A 24,488-nucleotide genomic window follows, 5' to 3' on the forward strand; every position below is an offset into this window, starting at 1 on the left:
TTTTTTTGGTTTTTCGAGACAGGGTTTCTCTGTGTAGCTTTGTGCCTTTCCTGGAACTCACTTGGCAGCCCAGGCTGGCCTCGAACTCACAGAGATCCGCCTGGCTCTGCCTCCCGAGTGCTGGGATTAAAGGTGTGCGCCACCACCGCACGGTGAAGATGGATCACTTAAGGAGACAATATTAAAAGCTTAGGCATGTAGTAGGAACCAGTTGTTATGGCTCCATGTTTCCACTGACTAGGAAGACAAGGCAATTTCCTCCTGCATGTAATTTATTTACACATGCTAAGTCTCACCACATACCACACACTCAAGGAAGATGGTTGAGCTGGCAGGGTTGTCGGGATAATCCCCGCTTCTGACTTTGTCTTACACCAAGGAAAATAACCAACCAGGAGCAGCATTGGGATGAGGGCATCGGGTGAGGAGGGACAAGGTGCACAGTGTGCGAGCAGCTCTCAGTGAGACAGGCAGGCAAGAGTTCTAGCCAATCAACACTTTATTTTTCCAGTTAACACCTACACAGATGTTACTACCCACTTAGACCCTAGCAGTCTCAACTGTGGTCCAGAAGAGTAGGTTTGTTCTTCCTCTCTAAGACAGTAGGGAAGTCCCTCACCTCAAACAGAGAGAGCATGCTCATCAACCACAGTGCTGGCAAAGTGCTATGGGACCCTGCTGTCCTGCATCATGAGGGTGAACCAGGCAAGGGTACAGTGCAGGTTCGAGGCTATAGTGACCGAAGTGCAGCACTACTGGCCCGACAGCACTCCAGGTTTCTTCTTTCTCAGAAGAGAACCTGCCCTAAAACGTGGCCAGTGCCTGTGGAAGGAGGAGTTGGCAAAGAGTGGGGAGCACGCTGCTAAGGACAGGACACAGCAGGGAAATAAAGCCAAGGGGAGTTAGGACAGTAGAGAAAATGATAAAGTGCCTGAGCTAAACAACCAAGTGGGACACGAGGGCAGAGCAGCACAGGTCCCTGAGGACAGGAAGAAAAAGAAAGGGTAGACCCCAGGGCTTGGGACAGAGTGAGAAGAGATGAGGCAGGGAGGTAGTGCAGGCTACGGAAGACTTCCCTAGCCCCGATCACATCCACTAACCCAAATGGAAAATTATTTACAAACTTAAAACCAACCCTAGGCACAGGTACTATACCAGGTCCCAGGACAGCAGGCAGGCAGGCAGGCAGGCAGGCGAGCGGGCAGACAGGGGGCTGGCTTCCATGGGACAGCCAGCTTCTCCACACAGCGCCTCGCCCCAGAGGAGGAGGGAAGGAGGAACTGTGGCAGCCCTAGTCAGGAAGCCTCTACGCCTGCACTCATTCTGCCATGGCTCATGGCTCAACCACGGCATGAGCCTCTTGGTCTGGCTGGACCAGAGACGGGCTGTCTGGTCCCAGGGGAGGAGGAGGAGGAGGAGGCAGTACATCAGGGGGCTTTGGGGGCATCTCTGGTCCCAAGCCCAGCTCTGCATTCAGTTGCTCCAGCTCCCCCTGATCCAGCAACTCAAAGTCCTCAGTGGTGAGTACCTCTTCCTCCTCAGGGGCAGCCAGGGCTTGAGGTGAGTCCTGGGGAAGGGACGGGAGCACAGAGGGGGAGAGGAGGGTAACTGGACTACTTTCAGCCAGGCAAAGTGGGGGTGAGAGGGTGCTGGGTGGAGCCACTGGGTCACCACTCACTGCCTCTGGGCTCAGGGTCTCCACCGGTCCTCCAGGAGAGCGTTTCACTTCATCCTGGGGGGACCCTGCTCCATTGAAGTGCGTATTCACAAAGTGAAGAGGGGAGGAGAGCTCAAGCAAGGCTCCCTTGACTACAGCCTCTTCTTCTGTATCCAGGGCTTGCTTTGTGAGGGCTGGAGGGGCCGTGAGCAGGTCTTCAGGAGGGGCCAGCTCTGTCTCTTCCCCCTCCCCCAGCTCTCGGCTCAGAGCCTCTTCTGGCTCACTTGGTAGGCTCTGCTGGTCCAAATCTGTGCCGAGAACACAGGGTTAAGAATGGGCTGGTTTCTCTGACTGGCCACAAAAGCCAGTAAGTTCATGAAGAAAACTTAAGAAGCCAGGCTCTGTGGCACATGTCTATTGTAATCCCACCATTTGGGAGGTGGAGGCAGGAGGGATCAGGAGTTCAGGTCATCCTCTGCTATAGAGTTTGAAGCAAGCCTGAGCTATATAAGATCCTTTATCAAAAAGCAAAGTAGAGCTAGAGAAATGGCTTAGTGGTTAAGAGCACTTGCTGCTTTTGCAGAAGACCAAGGTTCGATTCCCAGCACCTACATGGTGGCTCACAACCATCCATAACTCCAACTCCAGGTCAGTTGCCCTCTTGTGACTTCTGCAGGCACCAGACATGCATGTGTTGTGCACACACATGCAGGCCAAATACTCACACATATAAAATAACAGATCTAAAAACAATAAAAGGACAGACAAAGACCACAAAGCAAAGCAAAGTAAAGATGGAATACTGAACCAAGGTCTTTGGGGAGCTTAGGGCAAATCAACTAGCTAGAGGAAGCATTTTTGGAACTCAGAGAAGAAAGCCAGCAACAACTCAACATCAGGGAGCAGGAAGATTAAGAGGGGCAAAAGTCTGCTCGTACCCTCAGAAACATCTGTCAGTTGTGGGGTGGTGGCCCGAGATACAGAGAAGCCGCCGCTCTCTAAAATAGAAGCCTCCTCATCTGACAGCTCCGAGTCTGTAATAGCCAAGGCCAGTGCTGTTTTCTTCACATCCACCTGCAGAAGAACCAGGATGAACCCAAAGGGAGGGATACACTTCCCCTAAGCCTTCCGGTCCCACCTACTCGAGAAGTGGTAGCTCTGAAGCAGTCAGATTCTCACCCCTCCCTCTGCCTCTTTAGTTTTTGGAGAAGGGGGCTTATACAGCCCAGGCTGGTCTCAAACTCATAATGAATTCCTGATCCTTCCGCTTCCACCTCTCAAACAGGATCACAGGTGTGCATCACCACACCCAGCTTCCCTGAGCCTTCTGTTGGACACCCCACCTTCCCTGAACCTCACCACTGGAGAGAAGCCAGCCAACTCTGCCTCGCTCTCACTCTCTGTCTCAGCCAGGGGCTCATCACCTGCTGGAGGTGCATTCTTCCCTTGCCGCTCTAGAGAAGGGCAAGAAGGCAATGTGAGCAAAGACAATGGGAGCAGACAAGTATGACTAAGGAACTGGAAATGATTTAAAGTTCAGGACACATCATGAGCCATGAACCTCATCCCCACCCCCCACCCCTGCTTCCCCTCCGGGGTTAAGGGAACCCCTCACTCCAGGACACATCATGAGCCATGAACCTCATCCCCACCCCCCCACCCGCTTTCCCTCCGGGGTCAAGGGGAACCCCTTACTCCTCTTGTCGTGTTTGTGATGCAGGGCATCGGCTTCTGCTTTCATGCTGTAGTCCAACTGCATGAGCAAGGGCTCCAGGCGAGTGTACATCCTCTGGATCAGCTCATGATAAACCACCAGGGGCCACAGCAGGATACTCAACACTGGGGGTTAGAAAGTCCAGAGCTCAGCATGCCAATTTCCCAAGAGCCTTCTTTAAACTGTCCCCTGGACAGGTAGGTCTAAACAAAGATGAGATCCTTCCCCAAGGCAGTGAGTGACATCCTCTTCCCTCATCTCTTACTCTCCTCCCCAGACAGGTAACTGACAAAGAAGACCCAGTCTGTCCTCTGGGTCAATCCAGGGAAGGAAGAATAGGAAGGGCTTTGGAAAGGGCAGGGCTGGCCTCCACTCACAGACAATGTAGGAAATCATAATCCCTGGAACATAGTGTCCCAACACAGCTAGCACAGCACAGCCAGAACAGACTCGAGCACAGAACTGCGGAGAAGAGCACAGGTCTATGAAAACCACTGGACTAAGCCATGTGCCCCGTCACCTAGGGAAGACACTACTCATCCGCTGAAGAATAGGACCAGACTGGGAAACTACAACAGACACTGCTCATACCGCTCCTCTCCCATCCCCTCTGGCTCAGCAACAACCGCTCCAGGATGAGGTTTACCTGAGCTGGATTCTGCCTCTTGTACTGCAACAGCTCTTGCAGGTGAATCTGGAAGGTGAGCCAGCTCTCAGCCAGGTATCTGCACAACTCGGGCACACTCAGCAGGTGCGGCTGGGCGCCTGACCCCGCACCCTCACTGGGGAGACATGACATGACCCCTGGAAGCCTCAGAAACCAGCTTTCTAAGGCACTCACATCACTTTGAGATTGCTGACGAGCTCTTCAATCTGGAGACGTGGAAAACCCCACCTCCCCCAGAGGAGGTCACCCTAGTCCGGGAAAGCAAAATTCCCAGGATACTCACTCAACTCTACCTCCACAGGAAAAGGCACATAAAAGCCTAGGGCCAGCACACTTTCGCTTGCTGCAAGCCCCTTCACTATACTGGGGCCTAGGCCTGCAGAAGTGGCAGTCTTGCTCCTCTAGGAGCTGACCCGAACATAGCAAGCAGACCACATGTGGGCATCTTCTTTAAAAGGTGGTCTGTACTCACCTGTCAGAGTGTGGTTCCTCAGGGGGTGATGCTATAGAGAAAAAGGGGCACTAAATTAAGACTGCAAGAGGCACTGAGAGACAGATCCCAAATCAGAAAGAACTGCCTCTCCCGGCATTGTTCACGTCAAATTCTCAGTGATCCCCGTCTCTCTCTTAAGGCACAGAGAACTTCCTTCATGCGCTAACAACAGGCTGGACTACATGTTGCTTCTGCACCCCTCATTCTTTTTTGCAGTACTTGGAACTGAACCTGAGGTCAACATCAGGCAAGTGCTGTACCACTGAGCTATGTCCCCAATCCTTTCCTTGAGACAGGGTAGGCCTTGAATTTGCACCCTCCCCTGCCTCAGCCTCTTACGCAGCTGAGATGGCAGGTCTGTACCGCCAGGGCTATCTTTGTCTCCTTCTTTAGACTTAGCCTGTATCAAACACAGAAGCCCACACTTTATTCGTCTGTGTTCCCAATAATTTATACACAGCCCAATACATAGTTGTTCCAAGATGCACATTAGGTGCGTGTAAGAAAGCCAAAAGAAGCCAGGCAGTGGTAGCACACGCCTTTAATCCCAGGAGGGATTAATCTCGGGAGGCAGAGGCAGGTGGATCCTTGTGAGTTCGAGGTCAGCCTAGTCTATGGAGGAGGTCCAGGACAGGAAGGCTACACAGAGAAACCCTGTCTCAAAAAACAACAAACAAACAAAGTCCCTGCTTTTGCAATTCTTTACGAGTCCATGCACCTGATTAAGGGCAAAGTAGGGAATGTATCTCAGGTGCTTTGGCTACACACTCTATAGTCTTTTATTTTTATTTACTTTTTGAGACAATGTCTCACTCTGGCTGGCCTAGACTTCCCAGAGATTTGCCGGTCTCTGTCCCCTGCGTACTGGGATTAAAGGCGTTCACATAATCCGCTCTAAACTTCACAGTTTTGACTACTAAAACCCCAAGAACGTTACTTTTGGGAAAGAGACGATTCTCATTTCAGGCAATTTCTTAAAACGGGGATGAGGGGGGCACGGAGCATGTCTAGGAGGCGCAAACGGCCTCGCTGTACCTTCCCTTTGCTGTTCAACCTCGCTCGGTAGGGTGAAGCACACGGCAGGTGCACAACAGTGCGTGCGGAATGAAGACACTCACCTGAGACGTCGGGGAGAAAGCGAGGATGCCAGAGATCCAGCAGAAAATAGGTCAAAAGGGAGATGCTGAGCAGGAAGAAGGGTCGGAGGGACGACGAAGACAGCAACCTTGGGGAGACAGGCGTCTCAGCCACGCGCAGGTGAGAGGCTCCCAAACCCATCGGAAAGGCCAGGAAGACCCACTGATGGGGAGACGGCCCTCTAAGCCTTACCCGCCACCGAGAGACTAAGACACGGGGCAACCTGATGACGGATCGCCGCTCCAGCGGCTGACAGCCCTTCCAGGGGAGGGTGCACCCCGGTCCTCCCGCCCCCGCTCTCCCGCGCAGCCCGGCCCCGCCCCCCTCCTCCTCCTCCTCCTCCTCCGCGGCCGTTACCAGAAGAGGCCGTTGAGCGCGGCCGCCGTGACCAGGCTGTGCAGCGGCTTCTCCCACACCAGCAGTCGCTGCGCGGCCGCCAGCACCGCCTCCCAGCCGCGGAGCCGCAGCCACAGCGACGTGGCCAGGCGTCCCACCGCCTCGGCCGCCGCCGCCTCCTCCTCCGCGTCGCCGGTGGCCTCCCCCATGCTGAGGCTCAGCCCCAGGCCCAGGCCCAGCCCCGAGGTCCCGCCTGCGCCGGTGTTGCCGCCGCCGCCGCCGCCGCCGCCGCTCGCCATCACCGCGCCGCAGCCGCTGCTGCCCGAGCCCCGCGAGGAGCCAGGGCTGCGCGGCCGCCGCCGGGGGCGCGTCAGGCGGAAGGGGGCGCACGCCCGGGCCAGCCGAACCTGCGGACTGGCGTCACGTGACGGGGCGTGCGGTCACGTGACGCGGGCCCAAACAGCCCGGATGGGAGGCCCGCGCGCGTGCGCAGGGGCGGCGGCTGCGATTTCCCGCACCCACGCAGGTGTGCTCCCAGGCTGCCACCCCGGCGCGGGCGTTGTTGCGTCTCCGCAGCCTGCGGTCTTCTCCCGGTGTCGTCAGGGCGGCGGGGGAATCTGCTGGCGACCCGTATCTCCCGTGCGACCCCGCCCGGTGGAAGTGGGGCCTCCAGGCGCCCAGGATCCTGGCTAGGATCTGCTCCGGCTCTGGAAGGGCGGCGGCATTGCCATAACTCAATCCTCGTCGCCTCCAGTCCCCTCCCCTCGGCGGATAAACAAAACACCAGCGCGTGACTTCAATGCCTTAAGAGCAGCCTGCCTCACCAATTTAGAAAAGTTGCTTCTTCCTGCTCCGAGCGTCGGCGCTCTTTCTTCCCCAAATCTTTCGGCGGCAAATTGGGTGGAAGGCGTGTTTGAAAATAAAACCTCATTTACGTGCTGTTTACTTTTGGGAGACTTGTTGACATCGTTCTTTGAGGCTTCGTATCTTTTGAGATCATTTAATTGGCTGGAGTAACCCTACAAAATACAGTATGCATTCGGGCTTTACAATTTCAAACTCGTAAGGGGCATAAAGGTTCAACAGATTCCCTTCCACCTTATCCACAGTTCTCCCACGGGTAAGTTTCTTGTTCATCTTTCCTGTGCATTGCTGAGTGCGTGCATCTTCCCTACTAAATCCCGGGAAACAACTCCTTGTGTTACCTCTTGTGTTAATCTCGCTAATTACCGGGCACCACTACCATGAGGTTTGGCCAGCTCGTTCACCCTTGGTGCGTCCGGGTCCCCTGGGGAACCGTAATCCAAAAATCAGACCCTGGTGCTTGAGGCTCCCGAGACCCGGAGCTCTCGGCGGGAGGCTGGGCCGGGCGGTCGGCACTTCCTGCCCGGCGGGCTGACTCGTCGGCGACACGCCCGCCGCTTGTAAACGCCAGGCGGACGCAGCACGGGCTGAGAACGCTTCTGGCCCTCGGACCTCTTCCTACTCCGCCTGGTGAGCGCCGCGCCGATCGTCGATCGTCGGGCGCCCGGAGGCCCAGGCGCGCGCGGAACAGGAAGAGGCGTCCTGCGGCTGCCGGCGAGAGGGGAGGAGACTGCGCGGACCCGGGCGGCGGCCCTCTCGGGACAGGCGGGCAGGTGGGCCAACCGGGGAGGACGGTTCTGTCCGCAACTTACTATTCCTTTTCTCCCCCTCCACCTTCACAGGGGGCGGCTGACGGCGGCGCGATGGACCTGGCTGGGCTCCTACTGGACGAAGAAGGCACCTTTTCCCTCACCGGTTTCCAGGACTTCACGGTGAGAGCACACAGTCCGCCTGTCCTTAGCCCCCGCCTAGGTTGGGAGTCGGGACTCCCGGGCGTTTCCCTCCGGACCCGAGCGGAATGGGAACTGTGTCACTTGCCATGCCCCGGATTGGGCAGCTGTTGAGAGCAATACCTACCTACTCGAGGCCCGGGCCACTTGGGCCTGGAGGGAAACCCTCAGGTTATGGGAAGGGAACTATGGTGGTTAGACTAGGGTCCATCTGGTTTCTGGTTTTCTAGTCTTCTCCTGGGAGCCCTTAGTGATGACAGGGTGTCTTTCTTCCTCTCCCTGAGGACAGGACTAGGCTACCATTAGCAAAAGATCCTGGGAACTCGGAGCTGGGTGGGGCATAGGCCCAGTGGCAGCAAAGCTAACTTGCTGTCCTGTACAGCCTTCCAGCCCCAACCCAGGACATCCACCAAACCCTTCCCTGCCCTTCACCCTCCACTACTGGCCCTGTTTCAGTTCCTTCCAGGACACCAAAAACTGAGTGCTCGAATCCGAAGGAGACTCTATTATGGCTGGGACTGGGAGACAGATTGCAGCCTGGAGGAGCTCTCCAGCCCTGTGGCAGGTTAGAGGAGTGTGTGTGTGTGTGTGTGTGTGTGTGTGTGTGTGTGTGTATGTGTGTGTGTGTGTCTGAGCAAGTAACTTTGAGGGCAGGGTTTTCAGTAGTCACCCAGATGCCTAGAGGTTTGCTCTCTGAGCTGCACTGTGTCTCATAACTACCTCACTTGGTACTTGGTTTGACAATGCAGGACGTGTTTCACATTCTTTTAGCCCCACGTGAGTAAAAACAGCTCATAAATTGCAGTCTCTTATTTTTAGGGCCTTGTGCATGCCAGGCAGGCATTTTACCATGGAGCTATACCCCAAGTCATGCTGCCCTTTTGACTTATAGGTCAGAAACTTAGGTTTTCTAATTACATTTGGTATATGTTTCCCAAGTAAACAAGGCACAGTTCTTAGATGAACATTAGTGAAAGATAAACACGAATAACTCAACAGAAGAACAAGCTTTCTTCCTGAGAAAGGCTGAGAGTCAAGCTTGGAATGGGAATGGGCTTTTATCTACTTAGAATTGGAGGAGGGGTATGGTGGGGAAATTAAGGATGAAAGGTTGAGACAGTGTCTTACTACATAGATCTAACTAGCCTATAACTCATTATAGATCAGGCTGGCCATAGAGTAATCCAATCCTCCTGCCCCTTTGTCTAGAGTATTGGGATAATAGGCATATTTCACCATGCCCTCCCAGCTTAGGAGAACTTGACTTCTAGGTTTCTGTGATAGTCATGTCCCTAAGGCCCCAGATACTACAGACCTAGGTCTTCCCTGACAATTATAGGGACTGGTGTGTATGTTGGGGGGTTGACTGTTCTGCCCCCCCCCCATCTCCTGCAGACATTACTGTGGAACTTCTTCAGAAAGCAGCACCCAGTCCTATTCGCCGACTCCAGAAGAAATATGTAGCTCACGTGTCCCGGTAAGCCTGGGATTGCAGGGATAGAAAGAGAGGGAGAGGGAGAGGTGTTATTGTCTCTAAAGAGAAAGTGTAAAGACAGATGAGCGTCCTGAGAGTTGAAAGACCCTTGGGTTTAATTACTGATCCTTTCCACCTCCCAGGGAGGCTTGTATCTCCCCGTGTGCTATGATGTTAGCTCTGGTGTACATTGAGCGGCTCCGGCACCGAAACCCAGACTACCTGCAGCACGTGTCCTCTTCTGACTTGTTTCTGATCTCCATGGTAAGGTGTCCCCTCCTTTTATTTCCCTAGCGAGCCAGGCACCAGGTAAGAGCTCCCCTGATGCCGCTTCTGGCTTCTCTACAGATGGTGGCCAGTAAATACCTTTATGATGAAGGGGAGGAAGAGGAGGTCTTCAATGACGAATGGGGAGCTGCCGGGGGAATGGCTGTGCCTACTCTCAATGCCTTGGAAAGGGGCTTCCTGAGTGCCATGGTGAGTGGCTCTTATCTGTCTTTTTTCCCCTTTATTCTTTGTTCTCTCTCAGCTTTCTGTTGTTGTCTTCAGCGCTCTCTCTCTCTCTCTCTCTCTCTCTCTGTCTACCTTGCTTTTTGAAATGGGGTCTCTTCTTTAGCCTGGTACTCATGGGTTAGGGCAGGCAGGCAGGCTGGCTGGCTGACCAGCAAGCCTCAGGGATCTGCTTGTCTTTGCTTCCTTAGTGTAGAGATTATAAGTGCATGCCATCATGTCATGCCCACTTGTTCTATGTGGGTCTGGGGCCTCTCAGTTTCTGATGCTTGAATACACGGTCTTTACTAACTGAGCTAGCAACCATCCTCCATTGAATTTTTTTTGTTTTTTCTGCCAGGTATGCTGTACACGCATTTAATCCCAGGCAGAGCTCTAAGTTCGAGGCCAGCCTGGTCCGTTTCAGGACAGTCAGGGCTTCATAGTCAGACCCTGTTTCTTAATAAATAAATTTTAAGTTAGTCTGTCCTAGAACTCACTGGGTAGACAAGGCTGGCCTTGACCTCGTGACGAATCTCCTGTTACTTCTGCGTTTGTCTCCAGTGCTGATTGTAGGTGTACAGACCACACCTGGCTTTGCATGTCTGTCCCTTGTGTCTTTTTGGCAGGGTCTTCCTTTCCTGTTCTTTCAGGACTAGTTTAGAGGCTTCTGGAACAGTGAGTCCAGAAGTCACGTCACACCCTCTTCTTTTAGGGCACACTCTGAGGCAGGCCCTGTCGTGTTGGCCTCTGAATATTTGCTTCCAGACTTTTTCCACCTTAGACTTTGAGCTCCCTGTGGACACTGACCATTCTTGGGTTTATTTTCTCCCTTTGTACTTTGTAGAGGGGGTGATTAATTCGAGGTCAGGTAGGTAGTGATCGCATGATAGAATATACGCAAGCTCTTTGGATAGTAGTTAGCACATCATTTCAGCTGATGGTTGTAGCTGCTCCGATCAGGCCACCATGGCTTGTATCTGAGCTTAGCTTGTGCTCTTCTCTGTTCTTATTTACTTAGGATATTTTGAGATAAGCTTACACTATAGCCCAGGCTGGCCTAGAACTCACTACGTAGCCCAGGCTGGCCTGTAACTTGCAGCAGTACTTCGGCTTCCCAAGTACTGAGCTCGTAGGGATGAACTACCATCCCTGCCTTTCTTGTTGCACACAGGATTGGCGTCTCTACACTGATCCTCGGGAGATCTTTGAGGTGCTGAATTGGCTGGAGAGCTGGTGAGTTCCAGGAATCGGTAAGAGGGGTTTGAGGCATTTAGAGGCCTAGGCTAGTGCCATAGGAGCTAGAGATGAGGTCTGTGTGGCTGGGAGAAAGAAGAGAAGAGAAAGAGAATTGTTGAAAGTAGTCGACCTCTTCTGCCCTCCTTTGGTGGTGGTAGCAGCTAATTTGACAGTTAGGTCTTGGTCTCATCTTCTGGATCAGTGGGTAGCCTAGGGATCTGTGTATTTGACCAGCTCCTTAGTGTCTTCTGATGGGTCCTGATGGGTGCCCCTGGGCTCGCTGCAGGAGAGTCCCCAACCCCTAGTTTCTCCCCCCTCCTAGCGTGGCTGAGCAGCAAGGGCGTCGGCGTGGCTGGTACACCTACACAGACCTGTGTGTGCTGCTGGAACAGCCAGCATGGCAGCTGTCTCTGGGCTCCCTCTGCCAGCGGCTGGTAAAGGTGAGAAGGGGTTATGAAGGAGAGGGGCTTGAGAAGGCTCACTCGAGAGCGTGTGTGCGTGCGTGCGTGCGTGCGTGCGTGCGTGCGTGCTGAAAATTCTGAAAGGCTCAGAAGAAATTTGAAAGTAGATGGGAGAGCAGGGGAGGCAGAGGGAGTTACAGAGAGCTTCAGTGTGAGAGGCTGGGAGTGGGGAAGAGTTAACGATAGTCAACGGCCCGCTGTTTTCTTATCTTCTCTCCTGCAGCTGTCCTGCCTGTTAGCCGTGGCATATGTGAGCAGTGTGGCCCTAGCTGTGGCGTCGGTGGCTGTAATACACCAGTCCTTGGGGCTGTCCTGCAGCCCCTCCCCAGGTCCTCCTGACCTCAGACTGGTTTCCAAAGGCCTCTCGAAGCCCTGCATACCTTCCCCCATGCCACAGTGCCTGACTAATGTCTCCAGCTGCCCGGAAGGCAATGTAGAGTTGCCGTCACTCTGGGGCACTCTTTTGGCCTCGCTGACACCCCCTCCAGTACTTCCCCCAGACCCCCCTGCCCCACCTACGCTTTTCCACAAATGCCCCTTTTGCCAGAAGTTCCAGAGAAATCCCCCAAACTGCCGTGCCTGCCACCAGCCTAACCGTACAGTGTCGATTGGTCCTTCACGCCCCTTTTACCATACCCATGGCCTGGCCCCACCCTGGCTCTCGAGCCCGGTAGCCCCTCCATTCCTCCAACCCCAGCAGTGTTCTCTTTTTAGTGTCATGGAGCTGGCCCGTCTCAAGTCTTTCATTTTCCCAGGCTAGGTAGTGTTCTGAGGAATTCATTAAGAGGTTTTGGGAGTCCCTAAGAACCTGGAAGAGGAAAACTTGATTTAGATTTTTGCTACCTCTCTGGGTCCTTGGCTAGTCTCCTGTCCTCCTGAGTAGGAACATGGGATTGTGGGGCAGAGCAAGGTCATTCGCCCTCCCAGACCTCAGAGGCTGGCTAGTGGGTTAGGACATTGGTAGTGCCTGGTACAGCTTCAGCTCAGTGACCAGTGGCATGTCACAGATGACAGGGAAGCACCTATCTTTCTGTCTTCTCAAGCCTGGGGGGTGGGGTAGACTTTTGCTTTTGTTCTTCCAAAGATGGAAAGGTAGAGGTGGGAGGTGTGGGAAGTGGATGAGGGGGGAAGTGAAACATTCGTGTAGTTCTGTATTTGTGATGTCCCTGAGGCAGGAAAACCAGGGACGGATGGTACCAAGATGGGAGCTGCTGAGGGAAGGCTTCCCGAGGCAGGAAGCTCGCCACGCCCATCCCTTGGATGTAGTTGTCACAGCCAAGGATTACGGGGCCCTTCAACCTTGTCCTTTTGTCTTCCAACCTTAGCATCCTGCTCCAAGGCTTCCCACTTGACCGGTTCTTTTCTAGGTGTTCTGCCTCTCTGGGCACCACTGCTTTGTATCTGAGTTTTTCACGCTTTTGTAGAACTGAGGTTTCAATAAACAGTTTCTGTTGCATGGCCTGGCCTTTTCCTTCTGCACCGTCCTGTGAGGACCTTCTCTCATCTGCCTCCCACGTCAGATGCACTATCCTGTCAACGCATAGTGTTTCCTCTGATCTCTGTTTCAAAACGTCCTGTTAGTTTGAAAGTTACTACTTCCTGTTTCGAGCTTTCCTGCATCCCTACTGCTCCTACCTTGGGGGCCCTGGGATTGCTGGATATGACCTACCATGGGATACCAGCAATGACTGTCCCAGGCCTGGGAAGGCCTTGTCTGCTGTTGCATAGCCTGGGTGGGTACCAGCCTTGTGGATCCTTAAGGTGTCAAAACACATATCCAGTTAGCACCTAGAATACGAGCCCTGCTGACCTCTTCACCAAGGTGACTCGTGGAAGTAGCTGGTGCTAAAGAACCAGAGCTGGGTCATCAATAAAAGAACAATCTATGGTGTGTGGACTGCTAGCTGACTGCCAAAGATAGTTGAGGGGGTTTCGGGGGTAGGAGCACATGTCAGTGGACTGGTGGGTGCTTCTGTCCTCAAGGGTCATTGTGGACATGTACTCATTCTATTTGGTTGACTCTTTGGGAATGCTACTGGCATTTGTTCATCTTGAGTGGGATGCTGGACACCCTAAAGGGTTTAAAACCTTTACTGTGAACAGTTCCCTAGACATCATCATGCAGATGAAAATCCTTTTTAGATGAGCCTGGAGTTGGCTGCTGTTGGAAATGGTCTCACGAGGTTCAGGCTGATCTGGAACTTGTGATGCACTCAGGCTGATCTGGAACTTGTGATGCACTTACATCTGCCTTCAGAGTGTTGGGGTACAGGCATGGGCCACCACCCCTAGTCAATTCTAAAGATTTTAAGTGCAAACATGAAATATTTTTGTGTATTTTGGGGGGAAAAATGGAGGACTCAAACCTCCACAAAGAATTGAATGCAACAAAGGAATATTGGGAATGGGAGTAAGTCTTCCCCCAGGGAATGGCATACCAATTGGTTATCCAATACCAAATGGTCAGTTCTGGAAACACACCTATGAGTAACACTATACAGACTGAGCAGGTTATAGTTAGTAATACATATGTGGATGTACATATATTTGTATAATAATAAAAGGGCCATGAATTTGAAAAGTGAGGTAGAGGGGTATCTGGGAGGGTTTCCAGGAAGGAAAGGGAAGGCAGAGAGGATATAATCTCAAAAAAAAAAAAAAAAATTTAAACATAATTTTCAGGGAATTATACTTCCATGTAAAGTAAATGTGTACTTTGTTCAATGTTTTGCCAAAAGTTTGCTCACTATTTTAGAAAACCTGGTCACCAATGTCAATCCTGCTTATGACGTCTGAATTCCCATTAAATGTCACTGACTGGCAGTGTAGCTATCACATCCATAGTGATCTTGTTTATGGGTGCGGGCGGCAGACTGTTCCATTTCTTCTGGTTTATTTGTGCCCAAACTTCCACATTTTGAAATACACATTACTATTGATTACTTTTGCTTTACAGTGAGTGCGTTTTACGTAGTGGTCATTGTCATATGGGATGTGGGCATCTTATTATTTATTTATTTTCATTTTTCGAGACAGGGTTTCTCTGTGTAGTTTTGGTGCCCGTCCTGGAGCTCACTCTGTAGACCAGGCTGGCCTCGAACTCACAGAGCTCTGCCTCTCTGGGAGTGCTGGGATTAAAGGCATGTGCCACCACCTGGCTGATGTGGGCATTATGCATGAGTTTTGTTTTGAACTGATCCAGGGCATGTCCGTGTTTGGTTGAGGAATGTGTACCTAATAGATGATGCTGAATGCTGATAGTAAGAGGTAGTTTGCAAAATTTCTTCAGGCTATCTTGACAGGTCTCCCCTAACCCTCCTGTTTCCAGAGCCTGGTCTAGAAGCAGGGGATATGGCTGGGAATTCTTGAGGGAGGGGTCCAGAACTCAGCTGCTAGGTTAATGGCTGATGGAATTTGCTCAAGAGCTGGGCAAAGGTGAAAGAGCCATGTCCTGCTCCCAAGCCCTTATTTCTCTCTCTCCGCTTCATTGACACCCCCCAGCCCCTCCCCACAGCAGCCAGCGCACTCCGCTCACACTCTGACCTCTTACTTTCATCAGCTAGCCCAGGGCAGCCCAGACACAATCAAGTCAGGGCAGGATGAGCCGATCACCTCTCCATCCTATCCCACTCCTACCTGTGGGCTCCCAGGATGCCCCTGCTCCCCTGCCACCACTGCTGCCCCCTCCCCAGAATCCCTCCTCCCATTCATGGGCCTCTCGGTGTGGGCCTTCCACCTGGGGCCTCAGCTGTCTTCTGGCTCTGCAGGTAGGAGGTAGAGGCGCTGGCTGAGATGGGTATTTGGAGGGAGTCAATGAGTCGTGAGAAACCCACGGATAGGTACTTCTGCGGCTCATCCCTCTACACTATCCGCAGCATTTCCTGGTCCTGGCATCTCTGCTCTGTGCCTCCCACCTACTGCTGCTCCACAGTCTTCCCCCAGGGGGGCTCTCATACTCGCCTGCTCAGCTCCTGGCTTCCAGTTTCTTTTCCTGCGGTGTGTCTACGGTCCTGCAAACTTGGATGGGCAGCAGGTGAGGGGCACTCCTGTGAGAGAGGGAGGCGTAGGCTCCCAGAAAGAGACTTAAGGGAATCACACGTTTCCAAACCTGATGGGGCTGCTGTTCCTTCAGGCTGCCTCTAGTCCAGGCTCCATCCTTAGAATTCCTTATCCCTGCGCTGGTGCTGACAAACCAGAAGCTACCTCTGACCACCAAGACACCTGGAAATGGTGAGTAAGTACAAAGTCAAGACAGGCTAGTGGCGGAAGTACGAGCTGGCTGGAGGTTGGGTGGTTAGTTCTGTAGCTGAGCATCATAGAGAGAGAGAGAGAGGTCTTGGGCGCCACACCAGGCATCAGTTGGGACAGGAGAGCACTGAGTCTCCATTCCATTTACACCTCTCTGTACCCCAAACTTCCAGTCTCTCTCTCACTGCGCCTGTGTAGTTCGACAAGCTGCCGTGGCCTGGAGCTCTGGAACACTCCTCTCCGAGAGGTGAGTGCCTGGAAAAAGACAGCAGAAGGACTGGATGGTCCCAGCAGGGCGACATTCTTACTTCCATTATGCGGACACTGATGCTATGGGGAAGGAGCGAGGCAGGAGCCTATCCTTGGAATTAGTTAGAAATTCCAGGCTGGACCCGGAGAGATGGTTCAGCAGTTAAGAACACCGACTGCTCTTCCAGAGGACCCGGGTTCAATTTCCAGTATCCACATGACATCTCACAACTGTCTGTTAACTCCAAGATCTGACACCCTCACACAGACATGCACGCAGGCAAAATACCAATGCAAATGAAATGAAAGTAAATAAATTATTTTTTAAAAAAAAGAAAAGAAATTCCAGGCTGAAGTCAACTTGGTTGAACAGAAAGTCTTCTCTCCATCCTCTCCTCTGCTCCATCAGGTGTCGGGGGCAGTGGTGGTATCCGGGCTGCTGCAGGGCACAGTAGGACTTCTAGGGGTGCCTGGCCGTGTGTTCCCCTTCTGTGGGCCACTGGTGCTGGCTCCCAGCCTGGTTGTAGCAGGGCTCTCTGCCCACAAGGAGGTGGCCCAGTTCTGTTCCGCTCACTGGGGCCTGGCCTTGCTGTAAGTGAGTCCCGAGAGGTGTGGGATGGTACCCAGTGGGTGTGCAGACCTCGGGAAGACTGAGCTTCTGGCTTATCAGATTCCACAGCTACCTGGGCAGGGATAGAGGTTTGAGATTTGGAATCCAAGGCTTTCCTTGAATTCATGTAGTCTTCCTGATATTCATAGTCACGTGCTATGGTACCTCAGGGTACCTCCCTACCCCTTCCATGAGGAGTTTCTTCCTTGGGGTCTCCTTTTATAATAGTCTGCTCCCCTGCATTGCCCGCATTCAGGATTCTGATGCTTCAGACCTGCAAAGCTCCTTCTCTTTCCTAGGCTCATCCTGCTCATGGTGGTATGTTCTCAGCACTTAGGTTCCTGCCAGGTACCCCTGTGCTCCTGGAGGCCAGCTTCAACTTCTTCTTCAACTCCCATTTATATGCCTGTCTTCCGACTCCTTTCGGTATGTGGGGGCTCTGGGCAGATGAAGTGAGAAGGGCTGGCTGATGTGCATAGCCAGGTGAGGGGGTGCATACCTGTAATTCCACACTGGGCAGGTGGAGGCAGAAGGATTCAGGAGTTCAAGTTCTGCTATTTAGGAATTTTCAGCCCAGCCTGAAATACATGAACAAAAAAACCGTATTGGCTCTCACCACACATGTGGGTGGCTCATAACTGCCTGTAACTCCTGCTCCAGAAGCCAAGTCCCTCTTCCGGCCTTCCAGCCGCTCCCCCATACACAAACAAAATAAAAATAAAATAGTTGAGCAAAGCGTGGTGGCGCACGCCTTTAATCCCAGCACTCGGGAGGCAGAGGCAGGCAGATCTCTGTAAGCTTGAGGCCAGCCTGGTTTACATAGAGAGTTACAGGATAGCCAGGGCTACAGAGAGACCCTATCTCAGAAATAAAACAAAATCGTTGAAACAGACAAAAGTGTGTGGGGTCGACCTGGAATGTTCCCTTGGTCCCCTATTTCTGAGTTTCTGGTGACCCCACGCAGGCTGACTCAGAAGGTTCTGGAGAGGAGGGAGCTCTTGTCCATCTCATTATTACCCTTCAGGTGCTTACCCCTGTGGCCTGTGTGTGGATCATCTCTGCCCTTCTGGGTCTGAGTGTCATCCCCCTGCAGCTCTCAGACCCCACTGAGGCACCATGGTTTTGGCTGCCTCACCCAGGTAGGTTTTCCCTGTTTCCATTCTCTCGCTCAAATCAAGGCTTCTATTTCTCTGCACTCACAATTTCATAGACTTCGGCCAGGTGAGGTGGCACACATCTATAATCCCAATACTTGGAAAGTGGAGGTAGGAGGAGCAGGAATTCAAGGTCATCTGCAGCTACATATTGAGTTTGAAGCCAACCTGGGCTACATGAGGCCCTGTTTCAAAAAGAAAAAAGTCACACAAATGATTTCATGGAGCTCATTTTTTACTTCTGAATAAAATCTGTGTTTTCTCAAAACACAGATGGAGAAACCGCCATTTTGAGGGGTTGCTCCCCCCCCCCTTCACTGCAGGTGCATTATTTGGGTTAGAATCGGGAGATGTTATACCATGTATCCTTACTCTCCACCCCATTGCTTACTCCTGACATCCGTGACCAATGAACAAGTTTACATTCTCAGCCCCTGTGGACACCTCTGTTGGTAAACTGTAGAGTTACTGCCTTGGAGTCAGCGTATGTGAGATTTTTGTCACTCATGTTCGTTTGTCATGGTGGTGGGGATCAATCAGCTTAGGACCTTGTGCAGAACACTCAGCAAGGGCCTTGCACTGAACTCCACTTCAGCCCTTCATGGAATAGTTTAACAATGGCTGGGTGAGTTCTGATGGGGCCCTAAGCACACGGTAGGCGTAATGATGAACACAGGAGTAATAATGTCTGCTTCACGGAGCTGACAGTCAACTAGGGGTATATCGATAGGAACCAAATAAGCAACTAAGTAATGTGCAATTGTCATCATAGTAAATGGACCTACATAAAACTAGGATTTGTGGTGAGAGGAAATAATGGGGAATTTGATGCTATTAACGGGGTTGAGAGAAGTGGGTTTTTTTATTTAGATTTTTTTCTTTTTAAATTATTTCTTGACATGTTCCATACATGTATACAATGTATCTTGATCATATCCAACTCTTCCTCCCACTGTCCCCAATACATCCCCATCCCATCTGCATGTCCTTAAAAAAAAAAAAAAAGATTCACTGAGTCGGATTAGTAATGCCTGGATGTGCATGGGTATGGGGCTATCTGCTAGGGTCTACACTTCTGAAGAAAAATGACGGTCCCTACCCCAGCAGCAGCCTACTAGGGTCTACACCTCTGAAGAAACATGATGGTCCCTACCCCAGCAGCTATCACCTAATATAGCTCCTCATCTAGGGGTGAAGCCTCATGAACCTTTACCTCACTCATGCTTCCATGCTGGACTCTTGAATGGCTTGGTCTTGTACAGGTCTTGTGCAGGTGACTGTGGCTGCTGTGACGTCTTGAGTGCAATGGCCTTGTCATGTCCCGAAGACAGCTTCTCACAGCACTCCGCCCCATCCCCCAGTTCTTACATTTCTTTTTTTTTTTTTTTGAGACAAGATCTCACATAGCCCAGGTTGACCTTGAACTTGCGATTGTAGCCAAGGATGGCCTTAAATTCCCTGTACCTTGCGAGCATTGTAATTACAGGGATGCATCACCACACTTGAATGTGGTGGGAGAAACAGTCCTTGAAGAAGTGAGATGAGATGTAAGAGGTGGAGAGAGTAGGAGCTAGTTGGACAGGATGCAGGAGACAACAGCATGCTAGGTAAACAGCACGTGCAAGGGCCCTGTGGTTGTCAGGAACACAGCAAAGCCAGGGCCCAAAACAAGGCTAATGTGAAGTAATGTGGAATGTGACAGGAAATGGGACTAGAACAGAACTGAGTGTCAAACCAACCTGGTAGATCATAGTGAAGAGAAGGGTCTGTAGAGTTCAGTGGTTTTGCCCCACAGTATTATCCTGAAAAGCTGGAGCATCTGGGATTCTTATGGTACAGACATTTAGGGGCAAAGGGATGCTCCAGGCTTGAGTCTGGTCTCTAGATGACTCCCTCTTCTTCCTCAGGTGAGTGGGATTGGCCCTTGTTGACGCCCAGAGCCCTGGCTGCGGGAATCGCCATGGCTTTGGCAACCTCCACCAGCTCCTTGGGCTGCTATGCCCTGTGTGGCCAGCTGTTGCATCTGTCTTCTCCACCAGCACATGCCTGCAGTCGGGGGCTGAGCCTGGAGGGGCTGGGCAGTGTGCTGGCGGGGCTGCTGGGGAGTCCCCTGGGCACTGCATCCAGCTTCCCTAACGTAGGCACAGTGAGTCTTTTCCAGGTACGTGGATCTGAGACAGCACCGAGGGGATTGGCAGTACAGGGGCAGGAGCTCATAGTGGTTGACTGTCAGCTGGGCCAGCTCGCAGGCAGGCAGTTCACTGAGGGAGGTGCCTAGATGTGCTAAATGCTATGAAGGTAGAGAAACAGGAAATCGGTATGCCAGGTGAATTGGGAGCTCCGCCAAAGCTCGTTATAGTGAAGAATGAATCAGAGAAAGCCCTGTTCTCTTGGGAACTTCGCAAAAAAAGGAAGTATACAGCATAATTTGAGAGCAGTAAACACTGTCACGAAAGCCACGGTGTATGGGCTGAGCAAAGAGGTTCCTTTGGATGGAGTGGCCAGGATGCTTAGAAGGGTCACACTTAAGCTGGGATACGAAGGATGAAATGGAGTGGGCCAGGCAAAGATCTGGTATAGTCCAAGGAGTTGGCTGTGAATTCTAGTGTCTCTTCTTCATGCAGACCGGTTCACGGCGAGTAGCCCACCTTGTGGGGCTGTTCTGCATGGGGCTTGGGCTCTCCCCAAGGCTGGCTCAGCTCTTCACCAACATCCCACTGCCTGTGCTTGGTGAGTGAATAGATGTGAAGACAGGTATTAGAATACTATTTGGCCCAACCAGTTGGCTAGGCTGGTGCCAGTTCTTTCTAAATAGCTTCTCTGAATGGATACGGATGTATGCTCTTGTTTTCTCAGTCGGACTGAGTCTCTTGCAGAACCAGAAACAAGCCTGTTGGTTATCTTTTCTCGTGACAACCTGCCTGTCCGACAAACCCTGAACTTTGCCCTCGTCCCACTGCTTTGTTTTCTTCTGTACGAGGCAGGTGGGGTCCTGGGAGTGACCCAGGCTGTAGTTCTGTCTGCTGGATTCTCCAGCTTCCACCTGGCTGACATTGATTCTGGACGAAATGTCTTCATCGTGGGTTTCTCCATTTTCATGGCCTTGCTTCTGCCAAGGTGGCTCCGGGCAGCCCCGGTCCTGCTCAACACAGGTAAGTGGGGTGGAGAAAAAAAAAGGAGTAGGTTGAGGCTTTAGGCCAGTGGCTCTCAATCTGTCTGTATGTAGGTCATGACCCCTTTGGGGGTCAAATGACCCTCTCACAGGGGTCACCTAAGACAATCAGGAAGCACAGATATTTACATTACGATTCATAACAGTAGCAAAACTGCAGTTATGAAGTAGCAATGAAAATAATTGTGTGGTCGGGGTCACCACAACATGAGGAACTGTATTAAAGGGTCGCAGCGTTAGGAAGGTTGAGAACCACTGCTTTAGGCTTTCTGAATTCTTGGTCTCACAATGGGATTTTGTATGCACTTTATTCATTTATTTAACAAATGCTCATTGAGCCCCGTGCTCCCGTTTTTTTGTGCTTTTGTGTCTTGGTTTTATTTCTGTTGCTGTGGTAAAGCACTCAGACCAAAGGCAACGTAGGGGAGGAAAAGGTTTATTCAGTTAACAGTTCCAGATCACATTCCATCGTTGAGGAAACCATGGCAGGAACTTAAGGCAGACATTGAAGACAGGCCTGCTTACTAATCTACGTGGCATTACCTCCAAACAAGGGACTCACTTCACAGCCAACGAAGTACAGCAGGAACCATGGACGATGCTGCCTTCTGCTCAGCTAACTCTCTTATACAGTTCGAGACCACCCGTCTAGGGTTGGTACTGCCTATGGTGGGCCAGGCCCTACTAAATCAATCACACCAAGAAAGTCAGTCCCCTACAGACTCTTCTCACAAGCCAATCTGATCTGGGCAATTCCTCAACTGGGACTCTCTTCTCAGATGACCCTAGGCAGTGACAAGTTAACAGTTAAAGCTAACAAGTTACAAAATACCTCCCCTAAACACCTTTTTAAAACAAGCTAACTAGGTCAAGACACAAAAGTGCCTCTGGGTGGTACAGTGTTAGGAAAGAGGTGATTTGTTAGGGATATAACCAGGCAGGTTAAGATAAGAGCTGTGAGTAGGGCATGATGGATCATGCCTTTAATCCCATCATTCAGCAAGCTGGTGGCATCTCTGAATTTGAGGCCAATAGTCTACACAGTGAGTTCCAGGCCACTCAGGGGTACATAGAGAGACCCTGACAAAAACAAAAACAAAGGACCTGTGGTACTCAATGACAAGAATAGCTTCTGTCTGAGGTGATTCAGTAGAACCGAACTGGTCTTTGAGGATGGAAAAACTGAAACAAACATTCTTGGCAAAGGGCCATTTACGTGTATGAGAGACAGGGTCTCATTTTGGAACCTAGACTGGCTTCAAACTTTTGGCAATCCTCCTGCGTCAGACTCCCAAGTGACAAGATTATAGATGTAAGCCACATGGACAGCTGATAAGATCATTCTTTTCTTTCTTTTTTTTTCATTTTCTTTTTTTTGAGACAAGGTTTCTCCGTGTAGTTTTGGTGCCTGTCCTGGATCTTGCTCTGTAGAGCAGGCTGGCCTCAAACTCACAGAGATCCTCCTGGCTCTGCCTCCCCAGTGCTGGGATTAAAGGCATGTGCCACCACCGCCCAGCTGATAAGATCATTCTTGATCACATTTCTATCATAGATAGAAAATAGGATTATGGGACAGAAGTAGCATATCCTGAAAGCTGCAAACAGCATGGTTGTCTAGAGCAGTGGTTTTCAACTGGGGGTGATTTTGTTCCATGGGGAACATTTGGCAATGTCTGGAGACATTTTTTTGGATGTCAGAAATGGGGAGAAAGAGGATTTTTTAAAAATTGTTTGCTTGTTTTGAGACAGGGTTTTTCTGTGTATTAGTCTAGGCTATCCTGGAACTTGTAGACCAGGCTGGCCTCAAACTCACAGAGTCTTTCTGCCTCCCAAGTGTTGGGTTTAAAGACATGTGCCACCACATCCAGTAAGAAAAAGGATTGTTACAGGCATTCAGTGCTTACAGAGGTTGTTAAACATCCTTTGAAGCACTGGACAGCTCCTTATAACAGGATTATCCAGTCCAAAGTGTTAGCAGGATTGAAGTTTCGAGGCTCAGCCTAAAGCACCAAAGGTCAGAAGTGGGAGAGACTGGGGCTTTTTAATGCCAAACTGTCCAGAGAAAGGGAGCCTGGGACAAAGGGTATCTGGAGGGTGTGTGGGTGCTTAGAAAACATGGTATTAAGAAGGGATCCTATGGGAAGGGCCTGAGTATGGGAAATAGAGTTTGTAGAGGGACAAAGTGGGATGGAATGATGGCTTAGTGAAGCCTGTCCCTGGTCCAAGACTTAGTTTAGGTCTGAAAAGGAAGATACATTGCCTTGGACAGTATTAGTTACTTTCCTGCCTGGCCCCAACCCTTTGTAGGCTGGAGCCCCTTGGATATGTTCCTGCGTTCATTGCTGGCAGAACCCATTTTTCTAGCTGGTCTTTTGGGATTTCTTCTAGAAAACACCATTTCTGGTAAGTTGGGACTAGGTCCTAGGGGAGTGGCTGGGAAGTCATTACTCCCTGAGTTGGGTAATGACCAGACTAATCCCTCCTTGCACTTATTTTATTTTTTCAAGGCAGGTTTTCTTTGTGTAACAGAGCCCTGGCTGTCCTGGAACTCACTTTGTAGACCAGGCTGGTCTCGCATTCACAGAGAGATCCACCTGCCTCTGCCTCCCGAGTGCTGGGATTAAAGGCGTGCTCCACCATGCCCAGCTTACTTATTTTTAAGGATTTATTTTCATTTTAAATTATGTGTATGCATGTGTGTCTGTGGGGATATGCATATGAATTCATATCCCTCCAGACCTGGTGTTACAGGCAGTTTGTAAGCCATTTGATATCAATGCTGGGACTCGGAACTTGGGTCCTCCGTACGAGTAGTACCAGCTCTTAACTGGGGAGCTATCCCTCCAGCCTGACCAATCCCTCTTTTGCAGGTACACAGATTGAGCGAGGCCTAGGTCAAAGGCTGCCGACTTCTTTCACTGGCCAAGAAACTCAGAAGTCCAGGGAGAAGGCTGCTCAAGAGTATGGGCCTCCTTTACCCATTCAAAACCTGTGTTCCTGCATCCCACAGCCTCTCCATTGCCTCTGTCCAATGCCGGAAGACTCTGAGGATGAGGAAGGAGGGCCCTCTGAGACCGAAGAGATGGCCGACTTGTTGCCTAACTCTGAGTCAGAGTCATGCCCTACAACTAGCAAAGAAGGGTTTAGGTCCCAGTAATTACCAAGAGCACCATTTTTGTCTTTATTAGTTTAGCAGTAACTCCCAGCTTGCTGGAGTCTCTTGCCTTCAAGGCAATACTTTCTCCCAGTGAGAAGGTGTACGTGGCCCACCTAGACGCACCATTTCCCAGTAGAATGGGCTGCCTTTCCTCCTCTTAATCAGGCTAAAGTGTTCAGAAGCAGGGGGCATGGGTTTAGTGAATAAATGAGATTTTTGCCTGTGGACTGTCAATGCCGCTTGAATGAACTCTAGCGTTCAAATATTATATCGAGTGCTTCCCACGAGCAAGGCCCTGCATCCACAGACATGAATATGACAGGGTCCCTGCCCTCTCCCTGTATTTAAGGTTTAAATTAGTAACTAAAATGTAAAGCAGAAGATAGTCTATAATACAGACGAAAATAACGATGAGGG

General features: G+C 51.2%; 3 protein-coding genes across 5 annotated transcripts; 2 read left to right on the forward strand and 1 right to left on the reverse strand.

The window, feature by feature from the left end:
- Nucleotides 1–481: 481 nt before the first annotated feature.
- Nucleotides 482–6,318, reverse strand: Retreg2 (reticulophagy regulator family member 2). The gene is made up of 9 exons (XM_059277990.1): nucleotides 6,026–6,318; nucleotides 5,650–5,756; nucleotides 4,511–4,541; nucleotides 4,018–4,153; nucleotides 3,749–3,833; nucleotides 3,353–3,496; nucleotides 3,017–3,111; nucleotides 2,596–2,731; nucleotides 482–1,965 (listed from the first exon to the last, which is right to left on the reverse strand). Exons 1-9 carry the CDS (start codon nucleotides 6,301–6,303, stop codon nucleotides 1,334–1,336), a joined length of 1,644 nt encoding a protein of 547 aa, XP_059133973.1. The 5' UTR covers nucleotides 6,304–6,318; the 3' UTR covers nucleotides 482–1,333.
- A 42-nt stretch (nucleotides 6,319–6,360) lies between these two features.
- On the forward strand, nucleotides 6,361–12,937 carry Cnppd1 (cyclin Pas1/PHO80 domain containing 1). Of its 2 annotated transcripts, none has more exons than XM_059277991.1 (9): nucleotides 6,361–7,124; nucleotides 7,711–7,800; nucleotides 8,275–8,383; nucleotides 9,214–9,295; nucleotides 9,436–9,556; nucleotides 9,641–9,769; nucleotides 10,956–11,017; nucleotides 11,343–11,460; nucleotides 11,705–12,937. In XM_059277991.1, the coding sequence occupies exons 2-9, from the start codon at nucleotides 7,732–7,734 to the stop codon at nucleotides 12,239–12,241; spliced, it is 1,227 nt and encodes a 408-aa protein (XP_059133974.1). In that variant the 5' UTR covers nucleotides 6,361–7,124; nucleotides 7,711–7,731; the 3' UTR covers nucleotides 12,242–12,937. The 2 variants fall into 2 exon arrangements, with proteins under 2 accessions (XP_059133974.1, XP_059133975.1); XM_059277992.1 differs by lacking the exon at nucleotides 6,361–7,124 and adding an exon at nucleotides 7,387–7,498.
- Nucleotides 12,938–15,080: 2,143 nt separating this feature from the next.
- Slc23a3 (solute carrier family 23 member 3) lies at nucleotides 15,081–24,071 on the forward strand. 2 transcript variants are annotated; one of them, XM_059278618.1, is made up of 13 exons: nucleotides 15,081–15,248; nucleotides 15,357–15,514; nucleotides 15,614–15,711; nucleotides 15,788–15,814; nucleotides 15,903–15,976; nucleotides 16,388–16,569; nucleotides 16,888–17,014; nucleotides 17,613–17,727; nucleotides 19,650–19,903; nucleotides 20,367–20,472; nucleotides 20,727–20,894; nucleotides 23,222–23,317; nucleotides 23,785–24,071. In XM_059278618.1, the coding sequence occupies exons 1-13, from the start codon at nucleotides 15,081–15,083 to the stop codon at nucleotides 24,069–24,071; spliced, it is 1,860 nt and encodes a 619-aa protein (XP_059134601.1). The 2 variants fall into 2 exon arrangements, with proteins under 2 accessions (XP_059134601.1, XP_059134602.1); XM_059278619.1 differs by lacking the exon at nucleotides 15,788–15,814.
- Nucleotides 24,072–24,488: the final 417 nt, after the last annotated feature.

The sequence above is a fragment of the Peromyscus eremicus genome, chromosome 13 (genome assembly GCF_949786415.1).
Source record: "Peromyscus eremicus chromosome 13, PerEre_H2_v1, whole genome shotgun sequence".
NCBI lineage: Eukaryota > Metazoa > Chordata > Mammalia > Rodentia > Cricetidae > Peromyscus > Peromyscus eremicus.